At 43.2% G+C, this 22,210-nt stretch overlaps 1 protein-coding gene across 2 annotated transcripts in view; it reads left to right on the plus strand.

The window, feature by feature from the left end:
• Positions 1-22,210, plus strand: part of LOC109879572 (cytochrome P450 3A27-like) — a 48,216-nt gene that overhangs the window by 4,318 nt on the left and 21,688 nt on the right. For both annotated transcript variants that reach the window (XM_031811625.1, XM_031811624.1), the window contains 3 exons: positions 9,294-9,393; positions 9,714-9,827; positions 17,493-17,581. In XM_031811625.1, the coding sequence (XP_031667485.1) occupies positions 9,294-9,393; positions 9,714-9,827; positions 17,493-17,581 (303 nt within the window). The remainder of the gene's footprint in view (positions 1-9,293; positions 9,394-9,713; positions 9,828-17,492; positions 17,582-22,210) is intronic.

Here is a 22,210-nt window from a genome sequence, read left to right on the forward strand (position 1 = left end):
AGTGGTTAAAGCCAGGTGTGTTTCTCCTCTGTGAAGGATCTATGATGGGAGGCAGTCTGTACCATGTAGGTGTGTATATATATATAGTGGTTAAAGCCAGGTGTGTTTCTCCTCTGTGAAGGATCTATGATGGGAGGCAGTCTGTACCATGTAGGTGTGTATATATAGTGGTTAAAGCCAGGTGTGTTTCTCCTCTGTGAAGGATCTATGATGGGAGGCAGTCTGTACCATGTAGGTGTATATATAGTGGTTAAAGCAAGGTGTGTTTCTCCTCTGTGAAGGATCTATGATGGGAGGCAGTCTGTAACATGTAGGGGTGTATATATAGTGGTTAAAGCCAGGTGTGTTACTCCTCTGTGAAGGATCTATGATGGGAGGCAGTCTGTAGCATGTAGGTGTGTATATATATAGTGGTTAAAGCCAGGTGTGTTTCTCTTCTGTGAAGGATCTATGATGGGAGGCAGTCTGTACCATGTAGGGGTGTATATATAGTGGTTAAAGCCAGGTGTGATTCTCCTCTGTGAAGGATCTATGATGGGAGGCAGTCTGTACCATGTAGGTGTGTATATATAGTGGTTAAAGCCAGGTGTGTTTCTCTTCTGTGAAGGATCTATGATGGGAGGCAGTCTGTACCATGTAGGGGTGTATATATAGTGGTTAAAGCCAGGTGTGTTTCTCCTCTGTGAAGGATCTATGATGGGAGGCAGTCTCTACCATGTAGGTGTGTATCTAGTGGTTAAAGCCAGGTGTGTTTCTCCTCTGTGAAGGATCTATGATGGGAGGCAGTCTGTACCATGTAGGTGTATATATAGTGGTTAAAGCCAGGTGTGTTTCTCCTCTGTGAATGATCTATGATGGGAGGCAGTCTGTACCATGTAGGTGTGTATATATATAGTGGTTAAAGCCAGGTGTGTTTCTCCTCTGTGAAGGATCTATGATGGGAGGCAGTCTGTACCATGTAGGTGTGTATATATATAGTGGTTAAAGCCAGGTGTGTTTCTCCTCTGTGAAGGATCTATGATGGGAGGCAGTCTGTACCATGTAGGTGTGTATATATAGTGGTTAAAGCCAGCTGTGTTTCTCCTCTGTGAAGGATCTATGATGGGAGGCAGTCTCTACCATGTAGGTGTGTATATATAGTGGTTAAAGCCAGGTGTGTTTCTCCTCTGTGAAGGATATATGATGGGAGGCAGCCTGTACCATGTAGGTGTATATATAGTGGTTTAAGCCAGGTGTGTTTCTCCTCTGTGAATGATCTATGATGGGAGGCAGTCTGTACCATGTAGGTGTGTATATATAGTGGTTAAAGCCAGGTGTGTTTCTCCTCTGTGAAGGATCTATGATGGGAGGCAGTCTGTACCATGTGTGTGTGTATATATAGTGGTTAAAGCCAGGTGTGTTTCTCCTCTGTGAAGGATCTATGATGGGAGGCAGTCTGTACCATGTAGGTGTATATATAGTGGTTAAAGCAATGTGTGTTTCTCCTCTGTGAAGGATCTATGATGGGAGGCAGTCTGTAACATGTAGGGGTGTATATAGTGGTTAAAGCCAGGTGTGTTACTCCTCTGTGAAGGATCTATGATGGGAGGCAGTCTGTACCATGTAGGTGTGTATATATAGTGGTTAAAGCCAGGTGTGTTTCTCTTCTGTGACGGATCTATGATGGGAGGCAGTCTGTACCATGTAGGGGTGTATATATAGTGGTTAAAGCCAGGTGTGTTTCTCCTCTGTGAAGGATCTATGATGGGAGGCAGTCTGTACCATGTAGGTGTGTATATATAGTGGTTAAAGCCAGGTGTGTTTCTCTTCTGTGAAGGATCTATGATGGGAGGCAGTCTGTACCATGTAGGGGTGTATATATAGTGGTTAAAGCCAGGTGTGTTTCTCCTCTGTGAAGGATCTATGATGGGAGGCAGTCTCTACCATGTAGGTGTGTATCTAGTGGTTAAAGCCAGGTGTGTTTCTCCTCTGTGAAGGATCTATGATGGGAGGCAGTCTGTACCATGTAGGTGTATATATAGTGGTTAAAGCCAGGTGTGTTTCTCCTCTGTGAATGATCTATGATGGGAGGCAGTCTGTACCATGTAGGTGTGTATATATAGTGGTTAAAGCCAGGTGTGTTTCTCCTCTGCGAAGGATCTATGATGGGAGGCAGTCTGTACCATGTAGGTGTGTATATATAGTGGTTAAAGCCAGGTGTGTTTCTCTTCTGTGAAGGATCTATGATGGGAGGCAGTCTGTACCATGTAGGGGTGTATATATAGTGGTTAAAGCCAGGTGTGTTTCTCCTCTGTGAAGGATCTATGATGGGAGGCAGTCTGTACCATGTAGGTGTGTATATATAGTGGTTAAAGCCAGGTGTGTTTCTCTTCTGTGAAGGATCTATGATGGGAGGCAGTCTGTACCATGTAGGGGTGTATATATAGTGGTTAAAGCCAGGTGTGTTTCTCCTCTGTGAAGGATCTATGATGGGAGGCAGTCTCTACCATGTAGGTGTGTATCTAGTGGTTAAAGCCAGGTGTGTTTCTCCTCTGTGAAGGATCTATGATGGGAGGCAGTCTGTACCATGTAGGTGTATATATAGTGGTTAAAGCCAGGTGTGTTTCTCCTCTGTGAATGATCTATGATGGGAGGCAGTCTGTACCATGTAGGTGTGTATATATAGTGGTTAAAGCCAGGTGTGTTTCTCCTCTGCGAAGGATCTATGATGGGAGGCACTCTGTACCATGTAGGTGTATATATATAGTGGTTAAAGCCAGGTGTGTTTCTCCTCTGTGAAGGATCTATGATGGGAGGCAGTCTGTACCATGTAGGTGTGTATATATATAGTGGTTAAAGCCAGGTGTGTTTCTCCTCTGTGAAGGATCTATGATGGGAGGCAGTCTGTACCATGTAGGTGTGTATATATAGTGGTTAAAGCCAGGTGTGTTTCTCTTCTGTGAAGGATCTATGATGGGAGGCAGTCTGTACCATGTAGGGGTGTATATATAGTGGTTAAAGCCAGGTGTGTTTCTCCTCTGTGAAGGATCTATGATGGGAGGCAGTCTCTACCATGTAGGTGTGTATCTAGTGGTTAAAGCCAGGTGTGTTTCTCCTCTGTGAAGGATCTATGATGGGAGGCAGTCTGTACCATGTAGGTGTATATATAGTGGTTAAAGCCAGGTGTGTTTCTCCTCTGTGAATGATCTATGATGGGAGGCAGTCTGTACCATGTAGGTGTGTATATATAGTGGTTAAAGCCAGGTGTGTTTCTCCTCTGCGAAGGATCTATGATGGGAGGCACTCTGTACCATGTAGGTGTATATATATATAGTGGTTAAAGCCAGGTGTGTTTCTCCTCTGCGAAGGATCTATGATGGGAGGCACTCTGTACCATGTAGGTGTATATATAGTGGTTAAAGCCAGGTGTGTTTCTCCTCTGTGAAGGATCTATGATGGGAGGCAGTCTGTACCATGTAGGTGTGTATATATATAGTGGTTAAAGCCAGGTGTGTTTCTCCTCTGTGAAGGATCTATGATGGGAGGCAGTCTGTACCATGTAGGTGTGTATATATAGTGGTTAAAGCCAGGTGTGTTTCTCTTCTGTCAAGGATCTATGATGGGAGGCAGTCTGTACCATGTAGGGGTGTATATATAGTGGTTAAAGCCAGCTGTGTTTCTCCTCTGTGAAGGATCTATGATGGGAGGCAGTCTCTACCATGTAGGTGTGTATATATAGTGGTTAAAGCCAGGTGTGTTTCTCTTCTGTGAAGGATCTATGATGGGAGGCAGTCTGTAACATGTAGGGGTGTATATATAGTGGTTAAAGCCAGGTGTGTTACTCCTCTGTGAAGGATCTATGATGGGAGGCAGTCTGTACCATGTAGGTGTGTATATATAGTGGTTAAAGCCAGGTGTGTTTCTCTTCTGTGAAGGATCTATGATGGGAGGCAGTCTGTACCATGTAGGGGTGTATATATAGTGGTTAAAGCCAGGTGTGTTTCTCCTCTGTGAAGGATCTATGATGGGAGGCAGTCTGTACCATGTAGGTGTGTATATATAGTGGTTAAAGCCAGGTGTGTTTCTCTTCTGTGAAGGATCTATGATGGGAGGCAGTCTGTACCATGTAGGGGTGTATATATAGTGGTTAAAGCCAGGTGTGTTTCTCCTCTGTGAAGGATCTATGATGGGAGGCAGTCTCTACCATGTAGGTGTGTATCTAGTGGTTAAAGCCAGGTGTGTTTCTCCTCTGTGAAGGATCTATGATGGGAGGCAGTCTGTACCATGTAGGTGTATATATAGTGGTTAAAGCCAGGTGTGTTTCTCCTCTGTGAAGGATCTATGATGGGAGGCAGTCTGTACCATGTAGGTGTGTATATATATAGTGGTTAAAGCCAGGTGTGTTTCTCCTCTGTGAAGGATCTATGATGGGAGGCAGTCTGTACCATGTAGGTGTGTATATATAGTGGTTAAAGCCAGCTGTGTTTCTCCTCTGTAAAGGATCTATGATGGGAGGCAGTCTCTACCATGTAGGTGTGTATATATAGTGGATAAAGCCAGGTGTGTTTCTCCTCTGTGAAGGATCTATGATGGGAGGCAGTCTCTACCATGTAGGTGTGTATATATAGTGGTTAAAGCCAGGTGTGTTTCTCCTCTGTGAAGGATCTATGATGGGAGGCAGTCTGTACCATGTAGGTGTGTATATATATATATAGTGGTTAAAGCCAGGTGTGTTTCTCCTCTGTGAAGGATCTATGATGGGAGGCAGTCTGTACCATGTAGGTGTGTATATATAGTGGTTAAAGCCAGGTGTGTTTCTCCTCTGTGAAGGATCTATGATGGGAGGCAGTCTGTACCATGTAGGTGTATATATAGTGGTTAAAGCAAGGTGTGTTTCTCCTCTGTGAAGGATCTATGATGGGAGGCAGTCTGTAACATGTAGGGGTGTATATATAGTGGTTAAAGCCAGGTGTGTTACTCCTCTGTGAAGGATCTATGATGGGAGGCAGTCTGTAGCATGTAGGTGTGTATATATATAGTGGTTAAAGCCAGGTGTGTTTCTCTTCTGTGAAGGATCTATGATGGGAGGCAGTCTGTACCATGTAGGGGTGTATATATAGTGGTTAAAGCCAGGTGTGATTCTCCTCTGTGAAGGATCTATGATGGGAGGCAGTCTGTACCATGTAGGTGTGTATATATAGTGGTTAAAGCCAGGTGTGTTTCTCTTCTGTGAAGGATCTATGATGGGAGGCAGTCTGTACCATGTAGGGGTGTATATATAGTGGTTAAAGCCAGGTGTGTTTCTCCTCTGTGAAGGATCTATGATGGGAGGCAGTCTCTACCATGTAGGTGTGTATCTAGTGGTTAAAGCCAGGTGTGTTTCTCCTCTGTGAAGGATCTATGATGGGAGGCAGTCTGTACCATGTAGGTGTATATATAGTGGTTAAAGCCAGGTGTGTTTCTCCTCTGTGAATGATCTATGATGGGAGGCAGTCTGTACCATGTAGGTGTATATATAGTGGTTAAAGCCAGGTGTGTTTCTCCTCTGTGAAGGATCTATGATGGGAGGCAGTCTGTACCATGTAGGTGTGTATATATATAGTGGTTAAAGCCAGGTGTGTTTCTCCTCTGTGAAGGATCTATGATGGGAGGCAGTCTGTACCATGTAGGTGTGTATATATAGTGGTTAAAGCCAGCTGTGTTTCTCCTCTGTGAAGGATCTATGATGGGAGGCAGTCTCTACCATGTAGGTGTGTATATATAGTGGTTAAAGCCAGGTGTGTTTCTCCTCTGTGAAGGATATATGATGGGAGGCAGCCTGTACCATGTAGGTGTATATATAGTGGTTTAAGCCAGGTGTGTTTCTCCTCTGTGAATGATCTATGATGGGAGGCAGTCTGTACCATGTAGGTGTGTATATATAGTGGTTAAAGCCAGGTGTGTTTCTCCTCTGTGAAGGATCTATGATGGGAGGCAGTCTGTACCATGTGTGTGTGTATATATAGTGGTTAAAGCCAGGTGTGTTTCTCCTCTGTGAAGGATCTATGATGGGAGGCAGTCTGTACCATGTAGGTGTATATATAGTGGTTAAAGCAATGTGTGTTTCTCCTCTGTGAAGGATCTATGATGGGAGGCAGTCTGTAACATGTAGGGGTGTATATATAGTGGTTAAAGCCAGGTGTGTTACTCCTCTGTGAAGGATCTATGATGGGAGGCAGTCTGTACCATGTAGGTGTGTATATATAGTGGTTAAAGCCAGGTGTGTTTCTCTTCTGTGACGGATCTATGATGGGAGGCAGTCTGTACCATGTAGGGGTGTATATATAGTGGTTAAAGCCAGGTGTGTTTCTCCTCTGTGAAGGATCTATGATGGGAGGCAGTCTGTACCATGTAGGTGTGTATATATAGTGGTTAAAGCCAGGTGTGTTTCTCTTCTGTGAAGGATCTATGATGGGAGGCAGTCTGTACCATGTAGGGGTGTATATATAGTGGTTAAAGCCAGGTGTGTTTCTCCTCTGTGAAGGATCTATGATGGGAGGCAGTCTCTACCATGTAGGTGTGTATCTAGTGGTTAAAGCCAGGTGTGTTTCTCCTCTGTGAAGGATCTATGATGGGAGGCAGTCTGTACCATGTAGGTGTATATATAGTGGTTAAAGCCAGGTGTGTTTCTCCTCTGTGAATGATCTATGATGGGAGGCAGTCTGTACCATGTAGGTGTGTATATATAGTGGTTAAAGCCAGGTGTGTTTCTCCTCTGCGAAGGATCTATGATGGGAGGCAGTCTGTACCATGTAGGTGTGTATATATAGTGGTTAAAGCCAGGTGTGTTTCTCTTCTGTGAAGGATCTATGATGGGAGGCAGTCTGTACCATGTAGGGGTGTATATATAGTGGTTAAAGCCAGGTGTGTTTCTCCTCTGTGAAGGATCTATGATGGGAGGCAGTCTGTACCATGTAGGTGTGTATATATAGTGGTTAAAGCCAGGTGTGTTTCTCTTCTGTGAAGGATCTATGATGGGAGGCAGTCTGTACCATGTAGGGGTGTATATATAGTGGTTAAAGCCAGGTGTGTTTCTCCTCTGTGAAGGATCTATGATGGGAGGCAGTCTCTACCATGTAGGTGTGTATCTAGTGGTTAAAGCCAGGTGTGTTTCTCCTCTGTGAAGGATCTATGATGGGAGGCAGTCTGTACCATGTAGGTGTATATATAGTGGTTAAAGCCAGGTGTGTTTCTCCTCTGTGAATGATCTATGATGGGAGGCAGTCTGTACCATGTAGGTGTGTATATATAGTGGTTAAAGCCAGGTGTGTTTCTCCTCTGCGAAGGATCTATGATGGGAGGCACTCTGTACCATGTAGGTGTATATATATAGTGGTTAAAGCCAGGTGTGTTTCTCCTCTGTGAAGGATCTATGATGGGAGGCAGTCTGTACCATGTAGGTGTGTATATATATAGTGGTTAAAGCCAGGTGTGTTTCTCCTCTGTGAAGGATCTATGATGGGAGGCAGTCTGTACCATGTAGGTGTGTATATATAGTGGTTAAAGCCAGGTGTGTTTCTCTTCTGTGAAGGATCTATGATGGGAGGCAGTCTGTACCATGTAGGGGTGTATATATAGTGGTTAAAGCCAGCTGTGTTTCTCCTCTGTGAAGGATCTATGATGGGAGGCAGTCTGTACCATGTAGGTGTGTATATATAGTGGTTAAAGCCAGGTGTGTTTCTCCTCTGTGAAGGATCTATGATGGGAGGCAGTCTGTACCATGTAGGTGTATATATAGTGGTTAAAGCCAGGTGTGTTTCTCCTCTGTGAATGATCTATGATGGGAGGCAGTCTGTACCATGTAGGTGTGTATATATAGTGGTTAAAGCCAGGTGTGTTTCTCTTCTGTGAAGGATCTATGATGGGAGGCAGTCTGTACCATGTAGGGGTGTATATATAGTGGTTAAAGCCAGGTGTGTTTCTCTTCTGTGAAGGATCTATGATGGGAGGCAGTCTGTACCATGTAGGGGTGTATATATAGTGGTTAAAGCCAGCTGTGTTTCTCCTCTGTGAAGGATCTATGATGGGAGGCAGTCTCTACCATGTAGGTGTGTATATATAGTGGTTAAAGCCAGGTGTGTTTCTCCTCTGTGAAGGATCTATGATGGGAGGCAGTCTGTACCATGTAGGTGTATATATAGTGGTTAAAGCCAGGTGTGTTTCTCCTCTGTGAATGATCTATGATGGGAGGCAGTCTGTACCATGTAGGTGTGTATATATAGTGGTTAAAGCCAGGTGTGTTTCTCCTCTGCGAAGGATCTATGATGGGAGGCACTCTGTACCATGTAGGTGTATATATAGTGGTTAAAGCCAGGTGTGTTTCTCCTCTGTGAAGGATCTATGATGGGAGGCAGTCTGTACCATGTAGGTGTGTATATATATAGTGGTTAAAGCCAGGTGTGTTTCTCCTCTGTGAAGGATCTATGATGGGAGGCAGTCTGTACCATGTAGGTGTGTATATATAGTGGTTAAAGCCAGGTGTGTTTCTCTTCTGTGAAGGATCTATGATGGGAGGCAGTCTGTACCATGTAGGGGTGTATATATAGTGGTTAAAGCCAGCTGTGTTTCTCCTCTGTGAAGGATCTATGATGGGAGGCAGTCTGTACCATGTAGGTGTGTATATATAGTGGTTAAAGCCAGGTGTGTTTCTCTTCTGTGAAGGATCTATGATGGGAGGCAGTCTGTACCATGTAGGGGTGTATATATAGTGGTTAAAGCCAGCTGTGTTTCTCCTCTGTGAAGGATCTATGATGGGAGGCAGCCTGTTCTGTGTACCATGTAGGTGTATATATAGTGGTTAAAGCAAGGTGTGTTTCTCCTCTGTGAAGGATCTATGATGGGAGGCAGTCTGTACCATGTAGGGGTGTATATATAGTGGTTAAAGCCAGGTGTGTTTCACCTCTGTGAATAATCGGTGATGGGAGGCAGTCTGTACCATGTAGGTGTGTATATATAGTGGTTAAAGCCAGGTGTGTTTCTCCTCTGTGAAGGATCTATGATGGGAGGCAGTCTGTACCATGTAGGTGTATATATAGTGGTTAAAGCAAGGTGTGTTTCTCCTCTGTGAAGGATCTATGATGGGAGGCAGCCTGTTCTGTGTATTATGTAGGTGCGTATATAGAGGCAGCCTGTTCTGTGTACCATGTTGGTGTATTTATAGTGGTTAAAGCCAGGTGTGTTTCTCCTCTGTGAAGGATCTATGATGGGAGGCAGTCTATACCATGTAGGTGTGTATATATAGTGGTTAAAGCCAGGTGTGTTTCTCCTCTGTGAAGGATCTATGATGGGAGGCAGCCTGTTCTGTGTACCATGGACAAAAGCATAATCAAGACCGTCCTGATTAAAGAGTGTTACAACATCTTCATCAACCGCAGGGTGAGACACACACACACACACACACACACACACACACACCCCCCTAATAATAATCTGAATAATTATAATCCTAACATTATGACTGATATTATTAATACATTATTTGTGACATTCATTATTCATACATTTTAAAGTAGTGTGAATGTTATGTAAATACTGTGATCATTATTAAATCATATAATTAATACAACTGTTGTTTAAGAACATCATTCTGAATGGTGATCTGTTTGACAATTCATACAACTGTCCTCCATGTTTTAGGACGTCTGTCTGAACGGTGAGCTGTTTGATAATTAATACAACTGTCCTCCATGTTTTAGGACTTCCATCTGAACGGTGAGATGTTTGATGCGTTGTCCGTTGCCGAGGACGATACATGGAGACGGATCCGCAGTGTCCTCTCACCTTCCTTTACCTCTGGACGACTAAAAGAGGTAGAACCATCCCTCCATCTCTCCCTTCCTATGTTTTACCAACTTGTTATGAACTCTTTACTAACTCATTATAGCTTGTTATAAACTGTTTACTAACTCATTATAGCTTGTTATAAAATGTTTACTAACTCATTATAGCTTGTTATAAACTAACTCATTATAGCTTGTTATAAACTAACTCATAGCTTGTTATAAACTAACTCATTATAGCTTGTTATAAACTAACTCATTATAGCTTGTTATAAACTAACTCATTATAGCTTGTTATAAACTAACTCATTATAGCTTGTTATAAACTGTTTACTAACTCATTATAGCTTGTTATAAAATGTTTACTAACTCATTATAGCTTGTTATAAACTAACTCATTATAGCTTGTTATAAACTAACTCATAGCTTGTTATAAACTAACTCATAGCTTGTTATAAACTAACTCATTATAGCTTGTTATAAACTAACTCATTATAGCTTGTTATAAACTAACTCATTATAGCTTGTTATAAACTAACTCATTATAGCTTGTTATAAACTAACTCATTATAGCTTGTTATAAACTAACTCATTATAGTTTGTTATAAACTAACTCATTATAGTTTGTTATAAACTCTTTCCTAACTCATTATAGCTTGTTATAAACTCATTATAGCTCATTATAAACCCCTTATAAACTCATTATAGCTTGTTACAAACTCTTTAGTAACTCATTATAAACTCTTTCCTAACTCATTATAGCTTGTTATAAACTAAATCATTATAGCTTGTTATAAACTAACTCATTCTAGCTTGTTATAAACTCTTTATAAACTCATTTTGGCTTGTTATAAACTGTTTACTAACTCATTATAGCTTGTTATAAACTCTTTACTAACTCATTCTAGCTTGTTATAAACTCATTATAGCTCATTATAAACTCTTTATAAACTTATTATAGCTTGTTATAAACTCTTTCCTAACTCATTCTAGCTTGTAATAAATGTTTACTAACTCATTATAGCTTGTTATAAACTGTTTACTAACTCATTATAGCTTGTTATAAACTAACCCATTATAGCTTGTTATAAACTAACTCATTATAGCTTGTTATAAACTAACTCATTATAGCTTGTTATAAACTAACTCATTATAGCTTGTTATAAACTCTTTCCTAACTCATTATAGCTTGTTATAAATGTTTACTAACTCATTATAGCTTGTTATAAACTGTTTACTAACTCTTTATAGCTTGTTATAAACTCAAACCTAAATCAAATCAAATTGTATTAGTCACAAACACATATTAAGCAGTTATGGGTGTAGTGAAATGTTTCTATTCCTGGCTCCAACAGCAGTAATATCAAACAAGACACAACAATACACACAAGTCTAAAAGTAAAATAATGGAATTAAGAAATATAGAAAAATTAGGATGAGCAACGTCGAAGTCTGGAGTATAAATTACACTTGAAGTCGGAAGTTTACATACACTTAGGTTGGAGTCAATTAAACTAGTTTTTCAACCCCTCCACAAATGTCTTGTTAACAAACTATAGTTCTGACAAGTCGGTTAGGACATCTACTTTTGTGCATGACACAAGTCATTTTTCCAACAATTGTTTGCAGACAGATTATTTAACTTATAATTTACTGTATCACAATTCCAGTGGGTCAGGAGTTCACATACACTATGTTGACAGTTGGCTGTGCCTTTAAACAGCTTGAAAAATCACAGAAAATGATGTCATGGCTTTAGAAGCTTCTGATAGGCTGATTGATATAATTTGAGTCAATTGGAGGTGTACCTGTGGATGTATTTCAAGGCCTACCTTCAAACTCAGTGTCTCTTCGCTTGACATCATGGGAAAATCAAAATAAATCAGCCAAGACCTCAGAAAAATTATTGTAGACCTCCACAAGTCTGGTTCATCCTTGGGAGCAATTTCCAATCGCCTGAAGGTGCCACATCTGTACAAACGATAGTACACAAGTATAAACACCATGGGACCACGCAGCTGTCATATCGCTCAGGAAGGCGATGCGTTCGGTCTCCTAGAGATTAACATACGTTGGTGCGAAAAGTGCAAATCCATCCCAGAACAACAGCAAAGGAACTTGTGAAGATGCTGGAGGAAAAGAGTACAAAAGTATCTACATCCACGGTAAAACGAGTCGTATATCGACATAACCTGAAAGGCCGCTCAGCAAGGAAGAAGCCACTGCTCCAATACCGCCATATAAAAGCCAGACTACGGTTTGCAACTGCACATGGGGACAAAGATCATACTTTTTGCAGGAGTGTAATGGTTTTCTTCATCTGAAGGAGAGGTAAACCAAAGCGCATTGTGGTGGTTATTCATATTCTTTAATTTATAAAGAAACTACACATGAGATAACTAACAAAAACAACAAATGTGAGAAAACCTAAAACAGTCCCATCTGGTACAAAGACAGGAACAATCACCCACAAACACACAGTGACACCCAGGCTACCTAAGTATGATTCTCAATCAGAGACAACTAATGACACCTGCCTCTGATTGAGAACCATACTAGGCCGAAACATAGAAAAAACCAAATCATAGAAAATCAAACATAGACTGCCCACCCAACTCACGCCCTGACCATACTAACTAAATACAAAACACAGGAAATAAAGGTCAGAACGTGACAAGGAGGGACTTGTGCATACCTCCAAAGTTGTGGCAAAATGGCTTAAGGACAACAAAGTCAAGGTATTGGAGTGGCCATCACAAAGCCCTGACCTCAATCCCATAGAAAATGTGTGGGCAGAACTGAAAAAGCATGTGCGAGCAAGGAGGCCTACAAACCTGATTCAGTTACATCAGCTCTGTCAGGAGGAATGGGACGAAATTCACCCAACTTATTGTGGGACACTTGTGGAAGGCTACATGAAACGTTTGACCCAAGTTAAACAATTTAAAGGCAATGCTACCAAATACTAATTGAGCATATGTAAACTTCTGACCCACTGGGAATGTGGAAGAAAGAAGTAAAAGCTGAAATAAATCATTCTCTCTACTATTATTCTGACATTTCATATTCTTAAAATGAAGTGGTGATTCTAACTGACATAAACAGGGAATTTGTACTAGGATTAAGTGTGAGGAATTGTGAAAAACTGAGTTTAAATGTATTTGGATAAGGTGCATGTAAACTTCCTACTTCAACTGTATATAGTAGTATGCTCTGATATATATACAGTGCCTTGCGAAAGTATTCGGCCCCCTTGAACTTTGCGACCTTTTGCCACATTTCAGGCTTCAAACATAAAGATATAAAACTGTATTTTTTTGTGAAGAATCAACAACAAGTGGGACACAATCATGAAGTGGAACGACATTTATTGGATATTTCAAACTTTTTTAACAAATCAAAAACTGAAAAATTGGGCGTGCAAAATTATTCACGGTTGTGACACAGCCTGGGATTGAACACCAGGCTGTATTGTCGCTCTGCAGTGCATTTGACCACTGCACCACCCAGGACCCAGATCTTCTTCATATAGGACTAGAATTACATGCTGATAGCTTTCACTTCTCTTCTCAAAGATTTAATGGTTATGGGTCTGAATTAATAACTGCTATATTCTACCGCCATCTGAATGGTTATGGGTCTGAATTAATAACTGCTATAGTCTACCACCATCCGAATGGTTATGGGTCTGAATTAATAAATTGCTATAGTCTACCGCCATATGAATGGTTATGGGTCTGAATTAATAACTGCTTGCCTCAGTTATTTGCCTCTGATCACCTTGGCTCACATGCCTGGCTGGGCTACTATCCAGCCATCTGGCGGTCCTTCCACATACCTCCCCCCTCAGGACCGGACCGGAGGCCCGGGCGCCAGACACACCGTCTTGGTCGCGTCGGGACAGCGCGTCTGCATTCCCGTTCCTCGATCCGGCCCTGTGGATGACATGGAAAGAAAACGGTTGTAAAGCACGAAACCATCTAGCTATTGTGTTGTTATTGTTTCTCTTTATCTTACTGGCCATCCATGTGAGGGGAGCATGGTCGGTAACGAGGGCAAACCTACGTCCAAGTAGGTAGTACCGGAGATAATCGAGGGCCCACTTAATGGCTAGGGCCTCTTTCTCTATGGTAGCATATCTCTGTTCCCGATCACTGCGCTTGCTACTTATGAAGAGAATAGGCCTCTCTGCTTTGCCTTCACCCTGAGCTAGGATAGCCCGAGCCCCGTATCTGAGGCATCTACCTGCACAATGAACTCTTGGGAGAAGTCAGGAGCCTGCAGGACGGGATCAGAGCACAGGCTATCTTTAAGCAACTGAAAGGCGTCTTCTGTCTTGGCCTTCCACACTACACGGTTTGGCAGGTTTTTCTTGATGAGGTTTGTGAGGGGGTTGGCAATGGTTGCATATCCAGAGATGAAAGGGCGATAATATCCGTTACCGCTAAGAAGGCCCGAACGTCCCGCATGGTCCGGGGTCGAGGCCAGTCCCGAATTGCTTGGTCTTCTCTGCCTGTGGGCGTATTTTCCCGTTCCCCACGGTGTATCCCGGGTATTTCGCTTCGGACAAACCCAGGCAGCATTTTTTGGGATTGGTCATCAACCCTGTAGCTTCCAGGCTCACGAGCACCGCCCGTAGTCGCAGGAGGTGACTGTCCCAGTCCTCGCTGTGGATGAACACATCGTCTATGTATGCCGCTGCATACTCTTGATGGGGCCGTAGAATGGCGTTGGAAAGTTGCCGCAGTACCATGCAGTCTGAAGGGCATCCTCACATACTGAAAAAGCCCCTCCGGAGCACAGGTTCCAATATCCCTTCATCAAATCCAGGGTGGTGATGAACTTGGCCTTTCCTAAGCGCTCCAAGAGTTCATCCACGCGGGGCATGGGATACGCGTCGAATGTAGAGATGAGAGCGTTCTCCCTCCTAAAGTTGATGCAGAGTCTCATACTACCATCGGGTTGGGGACCAGGACTATGGAACTGGACCACTCACTTGTAGATGGCTCGATCACCCTCATCCTCAGCATCTCCCTTACCTCGTTCTTAGCGATGACTCGGCGAGCCTCAGGAATCCTGTAAGGCCGGATATGCACCTTCTTAACGGGTTCAGTGTGGTTATGGTGAAACAGGACATCTGAAAGAGTTTATATGAAAGAGTTGGACCTTCTTCCTCCTGTCAGGTTGCTTGATGAGGTAATTGACTGGTGAGAGCCCTTCCGTTACCTCGTAGGGGCCCCCTCCACTGCGCCAGCTAGTGTTGTTCGGCCGTGGGCACGAGCACCATCACTTTCTCTCCCACGGTAAAAATCACGGGGTGTCGCTGACTTATCGTAGGCCTTGGGTCCGTTGAGCCTTCTCCATATGCTCCTTTACTTGCCACACTGCCGACAGGCGGTCTCTCATCATTGCAACATGTTCTATCATGGACCGGAATTGGCAGGGTTGGGCCTCCTAGTTCTCCTTGACTAAATCGAGGATCCCTCGACAGGGCCTGCCGTAGAGCAGTTTAAATGGGGAAAACCCAGTGGACGCCTGGGGTACTTCTCGCAGGGCGAACATTAAGTGGGGGAGAAGCATTTCCCAGTTTTTCCCATCTCTGAACATCACTCTTCTCAACATGCTTTTAATCGTTTTGTTCAGGCATTCACACAACCCGTCTGTTTAAGGGTGGAATATGCTTGTGCGTATCTGTTGAACCTGGTATAACCGACACAAGTCCTTCATCAACCGGGATATGAACGGGGTTCCCTGATCGGTTAGGATTGTCTTGGGAAGGCCCATCCGACATCATGAACAATTCCTTGGAGATTCCCTTTGACGACATGTTACGAAAGGGTATGGCCTCTGGGAACTTGGTAGCATAATCTACGACAACTAGGATGTACTTGTGTCCTCTGGCAGATTTTTGGGAGGGGTCCCACGAGGTCCATAGCTATGTGTTCAAAGGGGGTCTCTATAATGGGGAGAGGTATCAAAGCACGCAGGTGTTGCCGTGGGGCTGTACGCTGACATTGATCACACATCCTACAATACCTGGCCTCATCCCAGGTGACACGGGGCCAATAGAACCTCAGGTGTTGCCGTGGGGCTGTACGCTGACATTCATCACACGTCCTACAATACCTGGCCTCATCCCAGGTGACACGGGGCCAATAGACCCTCAGGTGTTACCGTGGGGCTGTACGCTGACATTGATCACACGTCCTACAATACCTGGCCTCATCCCAGGTGACACGGGGCCAATAGAACCTCTGGTGTTGCCGTGGGGCTTTACGCTGACATTGATCACACGTCCTACAATACCTGGCCTCATCCCAGGTTACACGGGGCCAATAGAACCTCTGGTGTTGCCGTGGGGCTGTACGCTGACATTGATCACACGTCCTACAATACCTGGCCTCATCCCAGGTGACACGGGGCCAATAGAACCTCTGGTGTTGCCGTAGGGCTGTACGCTGACATTGATCACATGTCCTACAATACCTGGCCACATCTCGGGTGACACAGGGCCAATAGAACCTCTCCCTGATTCTGTCAATAGTTTTGTCCCGTGCCAGGTGTCCTCCTAAGACGTGGGAATGTGCCAGCTGTAGGACAGTATCCCTGTATGGTCTAGGCACCATTAATAATTCCTGTTTTTCCCCCTTCCTTGCCTGATTGCATAGTAGGGAAGAGAGGGCTCACCTGATCCGTCAACGTTTCTCCTGTCAATCACCTTCACCTTCCTCATGGCATCCCGTAGGTCTGGGTCTCTATGCTGAGAGGTGCCGAACTGTCCCATTAATTCTTGGGACAGATCGACCTCGGTAGAGGGGTGTGGAGGTTGTTCCCCGTCCCCGCCAGGGGTGCCCGAGGAGAATCCTTTCCATGTTCCCTCCTCGGATGGGGCTTCAAATTTATCACTAGCCCCTAGTTGCTCCTTCCTTCCTGCGTCGTATATAACCCTTCGCAGGTGTCTTCACCGGTGGTTTCCTGGAATAGCTGTCGGAGACGTTGGGTCGCTATTTCTCCAGAGGACGAGGTCGAGGCTACGTTTCCTTGTAGGGCTAATACCTCGGGCTTGGATTTGTTTAGCGTTCCTGTCCCCCTTCGGGGGCCCGGCTCGTGCCGTGTGATAGAGAGACCTGATCCCCTTTTTCCTGTGTGTAACGTCATCTGCCGAAGCTCCTTATATAGGGGGCAGTCTCTCCCAGTCAATAATGTGCCGAAGCTCCTTATATAGGGGGCAGTCTCTCCCAGTCAATAATGGCACCTTTAGCTGGGGTACTTTCCCTGCCTTGACTGTACACCTTCCTTGCGGTCTCCACCTAATGCCCGCATTCTCCACAATATATATATATATATATATGTTTGGTATCATAAAGCAGCACTCTGTTAACCTCTCTCTCTCTCTCTCTCTCTCTCTCTCTCTCTCTCTCTCTCTCTCTCTCTGTCTCTGTTTCTCTCTGTCTCTGTCTCTCTCTGTCTCTGTCTCTCTCTATACATATAGATGTTTGGTATCATAAAGCAGCACTCTGTTAACCTCTCTCTCTCTCTCTCTCTCTCTCTCTCTCTGTCTCTGTCTCTCTTTCTCTCTCCCTCTCTCTGTCTCTGTCTCTGTTTCTCTCTCTCTCTCTCTCTCTCTCTCTCTCTCTCTCTCTCTCTCTCTCTCTCTCTCTCTCTCTCTGTCTCTGTCTCTCTCTATACATCTAGATGTTTGGTATCATGAAGCAGCACTCTGCTAACCTGCTGAACGGAATGAAGAAGCAGGCAGATAAAGACCAGACCATCGAAGTGAAGGAGTGAGTCCTGACCTCTGACCTCTAACCTCTAACTTCTACACCTTTCACCTTACACCCCTGAGTCTTCATTGTAATACACATACATAGATATTTTAATATTACAACATATAAATATATATATCATATACAGTGCCGCTCAAAATGTTTTGGGGGTCACTTAGAAATGTCCTTGTTTTTGAAAGAAAAGCACATTTTTTTCACCATTTAAATAACGTCAAATCGATCAGAAATACAGTGTAGACATTGTTAATGTTGTAAATGACTATTGTAACTGAAAACGGATGATTTTTTTATGGAATATCTACATAAGCGTACAGAGGCTCATTATCAGCAACTATCACTCCTGTGTTCCAATGGCACGTTGTGTTAGCTAATCCAAGTTTATAATTTTAAAAGGCTAATTGATCCTTAGAAAACCATTCTGCAATTATGTTAGCACAGCTAAAAACTATGGCTCTGATTAAAGAAGCAATAAAACTGGCCTTCTTTAGACTAGTTGAGTATCTGGAGCATCCGCATTTGTGGGTTCAATTACAGGCTCAAAATGTCCAGACACAAATAACTTTCTCCTGAAACTAGTCAGTCTACTCTTGTTCTGAGAAATGAAGGCTATTCCATGCGAGAAATTGCCAAAGAAACTGAAGCTCGTACAACAATGTGTACTACTCCCTTCACAGAACAGCGCAAACTGGCCCTAACCAGAATAGAAAGAGGAGTGGGAGGCCCCGGTGCACAACTGAGCAAGAGGACATTAGAGTGTCTAGTTTGAGAAACAGACGCCTCACAAGTCCTCAACTGGAAGCTTCATTAAATAGTAACCACAAAACACCAGTCTCAACATCAACAGTGAAGAGGCGACTGTGTGGTAGGTAGTTGTGTGGCCAGTAGTTGTGTGGTCGGTAGTTGTGCGGCCAGTAGTTGTGTGGTCAGTAGCTGTGGTCGGTAGTTGTGTGGTCAGTAGTTGTGTGGTTGTGGTCAATAGTTGTGTGGTCAGTAGTTGTGTGGTCAGTGGTTGTGGTCGGTGGTTGTGTGGTCGGTAGTTGTGTGGTTGTGGTCAATAGTTGTGTGGTCAGTAGTTGTGTGGTCAGTAGTTGTGTAGTCAATAGTTGTGTGGTCAGTAGATGTGTGGTTGTGGTCAATAGTTGCGTGGTCGGTGGTTGTGTTGTCAGTTGTTGTGGTTGGTGGTTGTGCGGTCAGTGGTTGTGCGGTCAATGGTTGTGTGGTCAGTAAGTGTGTGGTCAGTTGTTGTGTGGTCAGTAGTTGTGTGGTAGGTATATAGAAAAAGTATGTGAACCCTTTGGAATTACCTGGATTTCTGCATAAATTGTTCATACACTTTGATCTGATCTTCATCTATGTCACAACAATAGTCAAACACAGTCTGCTTAAACTAATAACACACAAACAATTAGATGTTATGTCTTTATTGAATAGACCGTAAACACCTTGAACATGCACAGTGTAGGGTGGAAAAAGTGTGTGAACACTTGGATTTAAAAACTGGTTCACCCTCCTTTGGCAGCAATAAACTTAACCAAACGTTAAGTTGCAGATCAGACCTGCACAACTGTCGGGAGGAATTTTGGACCATTCATCTTTACAAAACTGTTTCAGTTCAGCAATATTCTTAGGATGTCTGGCGTGAACCACTTTCGAGGTCATGCCACAGCATTTTAAATCGGTTTGAGGTCAGGACTGACTGGGCCACTCCAGAAGGTGAATTTTCTTCTCTTGAAGCCATTCCGTTGATTTACTTCACCCAACTTCACCCAACTTCTGTTAAGCTTCAATTTGCGGACAGATGGCCTTAAATTCTCCTGCAAAAAGTCTTGATAAACTTGGAAATGTATTTTTCCGTTGATTACAGCAAGCTGCAAACAGCAAGCAGGCCCTGAGGCCCCAAACCGTGAGGCTCTACCATACTTCACAGTTGGGATGAGGTTTTGTTGGTGTGCTGTGCCTTTAAGATCAGATAAAATTGTATAACTAATTTATGCAGAAATCCAGGTAATTCCAAAGGATTCACATACTTAGTTGTGTGGTTGCGGTCAGTAGTTGTATGGTCAGTAGTTGTGGTCAGTAGTTGTGTGGTTGTGGTCAGTAGTTGTGGTCGGTAGTTGTGTGGTTGTGGTCAGTAGTTGTGTGGTTGTCGTCAGTAGTTGTGGTCAGTAATTATGTTCAGTAGCTGTGTAGTCTATAGTTGTGTGATCAGTACTTGTTTGGTCTGTACTTGTGTGGTTGTGGTTGTGGTTGTGGTCGGTAGTTGTGTGGTCAGTAGTTATGTGGTCAGTAAATGTCTGGTTGTGGTCAGTAGTTGTGGTCGGTAGTTGTGTGGCTGTGGCCCGCAGTTGTGGTCAGTCGGTGTGTGGTCAGTAGTTGTGTGGTTGTGGTCGGTAGTTATGGTCAGTAGTTGCGGTCCGTAGCTGTGGTCAGTAGTTGTGTGGTCAGCAGTTGTGTGGTCATGGTCAGTAGTTGTGTGGTCAGTAGTTGTACGGTCAGTAGTTGTGTAGTCATTATTGTAAGCATATATTGAAGATAAATACACATTGCAGAGTTTGCGAGTTTGAGAGGATGAGAGGACTAGAGTACTAGAGTACTAATGGTCAAAAGTGAATTGTAAATAGGAGTTGGGTTTCAGTTCAACATCTGTTCATGTAAGGAAATACCCCCCTGAAATAGACAAAAATGAATGGGAACTTATTGGCAATGTATGAAACATATACACGATGTACAATACCACTCAAATGGACGCCATTTCATTCAAAACTTATTGCAAATGTCATATGGCCAAGTATCACACAGCGAAAAACCAATAGCTGGCGCGCTCCACGGTAAATGTTCATATTGCAAATGCACATCAAGTCAAGACCCAAGAGTCAAATTTAGAAAATTTGAAAAAAAACCACACAAAAAAAAACGTATCACCTCCTTAAAAAAGTGCTTTTTGGACCGTTTTCGAAATTCCTTCAATTTTTGAGGGGGTCAATTATACATGTATAACAACTGTATGAACATACTTTTGTCATATTTTATTGTCATATTTTTTTTACTTGTCCATAAGGCATATGTTTTTTTCCATTTGCAATATGATTTCATAGGAAGTCAAAAGTTGGAGTCAAAAGTCAGTGAACCATTGCCAAATGCCATAAGACATGTCCAAATGCAATATGAAAGTATTGAAAGTGCCAATTCAGGATATTATGTCCATTTGCCATGTACGATCATAGGAAGTCGGTTTCCAAACCCAAAAGTCTGTGAATCATGTCCAAATGGCATTTGTACTGCCAAAATGATATATAGCACTATGTTAAGCCATGAATCAACCTAGATGGTCTATTTGTCATGTATGATGAGGGAGAAGTGGGACTCTGTTGTTTTTTAATCATTTTTTGAAAAATGTCCAAAATGAATAGTGGCTCCCCCTCCCTACCCAACTGTAGACCCTTTGTACCCTCCTAAAGACCATTTAAAAAAATTGCTCCTGGTAACCAATTCCAATCACCAGGTGCACGGCTGTCCATTTGCAATATGTTTCAATGGGCATTTAAAATCAAAATTTGACATACTCAAAAATACTGCTGAAATTAAAAAAATTGACTGGCCCGATGAACTCAGGATGGCCAGGCAGTGATAGAGGTTCCTCTCCATCACTCGTTGTGTTGATTTCATCATGTCCATTTGGTGATGTTTTTTCACTGTTGAATCTTATTGCAAATGTACTGTCCATTTGCAATATGTTTTAATGGGCAATTACCATCACGAATTTGAAATGCTCAAAAATACTGCAGAAATGCTAAATTGACTGGCCCGATGAACTCGGGATAGCCGGGCAGTGATAGGGGTTCCTCTCTATTGCTCAATGGTGACATGAGAGAAGTGAGACTGTCGTTTTTTAACCATTTTTAACAACCATGGACCCCTTGCACCCCCTAAAGGCAATTAAAACCATTTTTTAAATGTGCTCCTGGTAACACGTTCCAATCACCAGGTGCCCGACTGTCCATTTGCAATATGTTTCAATGGGCATTTACCATCACGAATTTGACATGCTCAAAAAAACTGCAGGAATGTGAAATTGACTGGCCCGATGAACTCAGGATGGCCGGGTAGTGATTCTGGTTCCTCTCCATTGCTCGTTGGTGTTGATTTCAGATTGTCAATTTGGTGATGGTCTATCACTGTTTAGACATATTGCAAATGAACAAAAGTCAGCTAGCAAGTCACCGTCCATCAGTCAATTAGATATAATTCTGACACCAAACTGATACCAACTGACACCAAACCCACTGTTTCCAACTCGTTTAGAAGCCAACTATCACATATTTCAGGGCAGACCCAATATTCCCAGCACCTTCAGTTTACACCATAATAAAAACGTAAAACACATAGTTACGTTCTAGCTGCGGGTTCAGGCGACCCCGAATCCCAAGTTTTGGCTTGATATGTCATTTGAAGCCTGAGCAGCAACCTTAGTTGGTGCTGAAAATCCACATTTTCCAGGCATTGCTACGGGGTCCTTGAATGAGCTATCGGACAGAAACATAAGGATCCATCTGTATGGCCCGAATCGGTGTCAATGCACCTAGTCTTGCAACTCTGGGACTTTTCTAAATGTTGTCATTTTCGTGA

The sequence above is a fragment of the Oncorhynchus kisutch genome, unplaced genomic scaffold (genome assembly GCF_002021735.2).
Source record: "Oncorhynchus kisutch isolate 150728-3 unplaced genomic scaffold, Okis_V2 Okis01b-Okis20b_hom, whole genome shotgun sequence".
In the NCBI taxonomy this organism is placed as follows: Eukaryota; Metazoa; Chordata; class Actinopteri; order Salmoniformes; family Salmonidae; genus Oncorhynchus; species Oncorhynchus kisutch.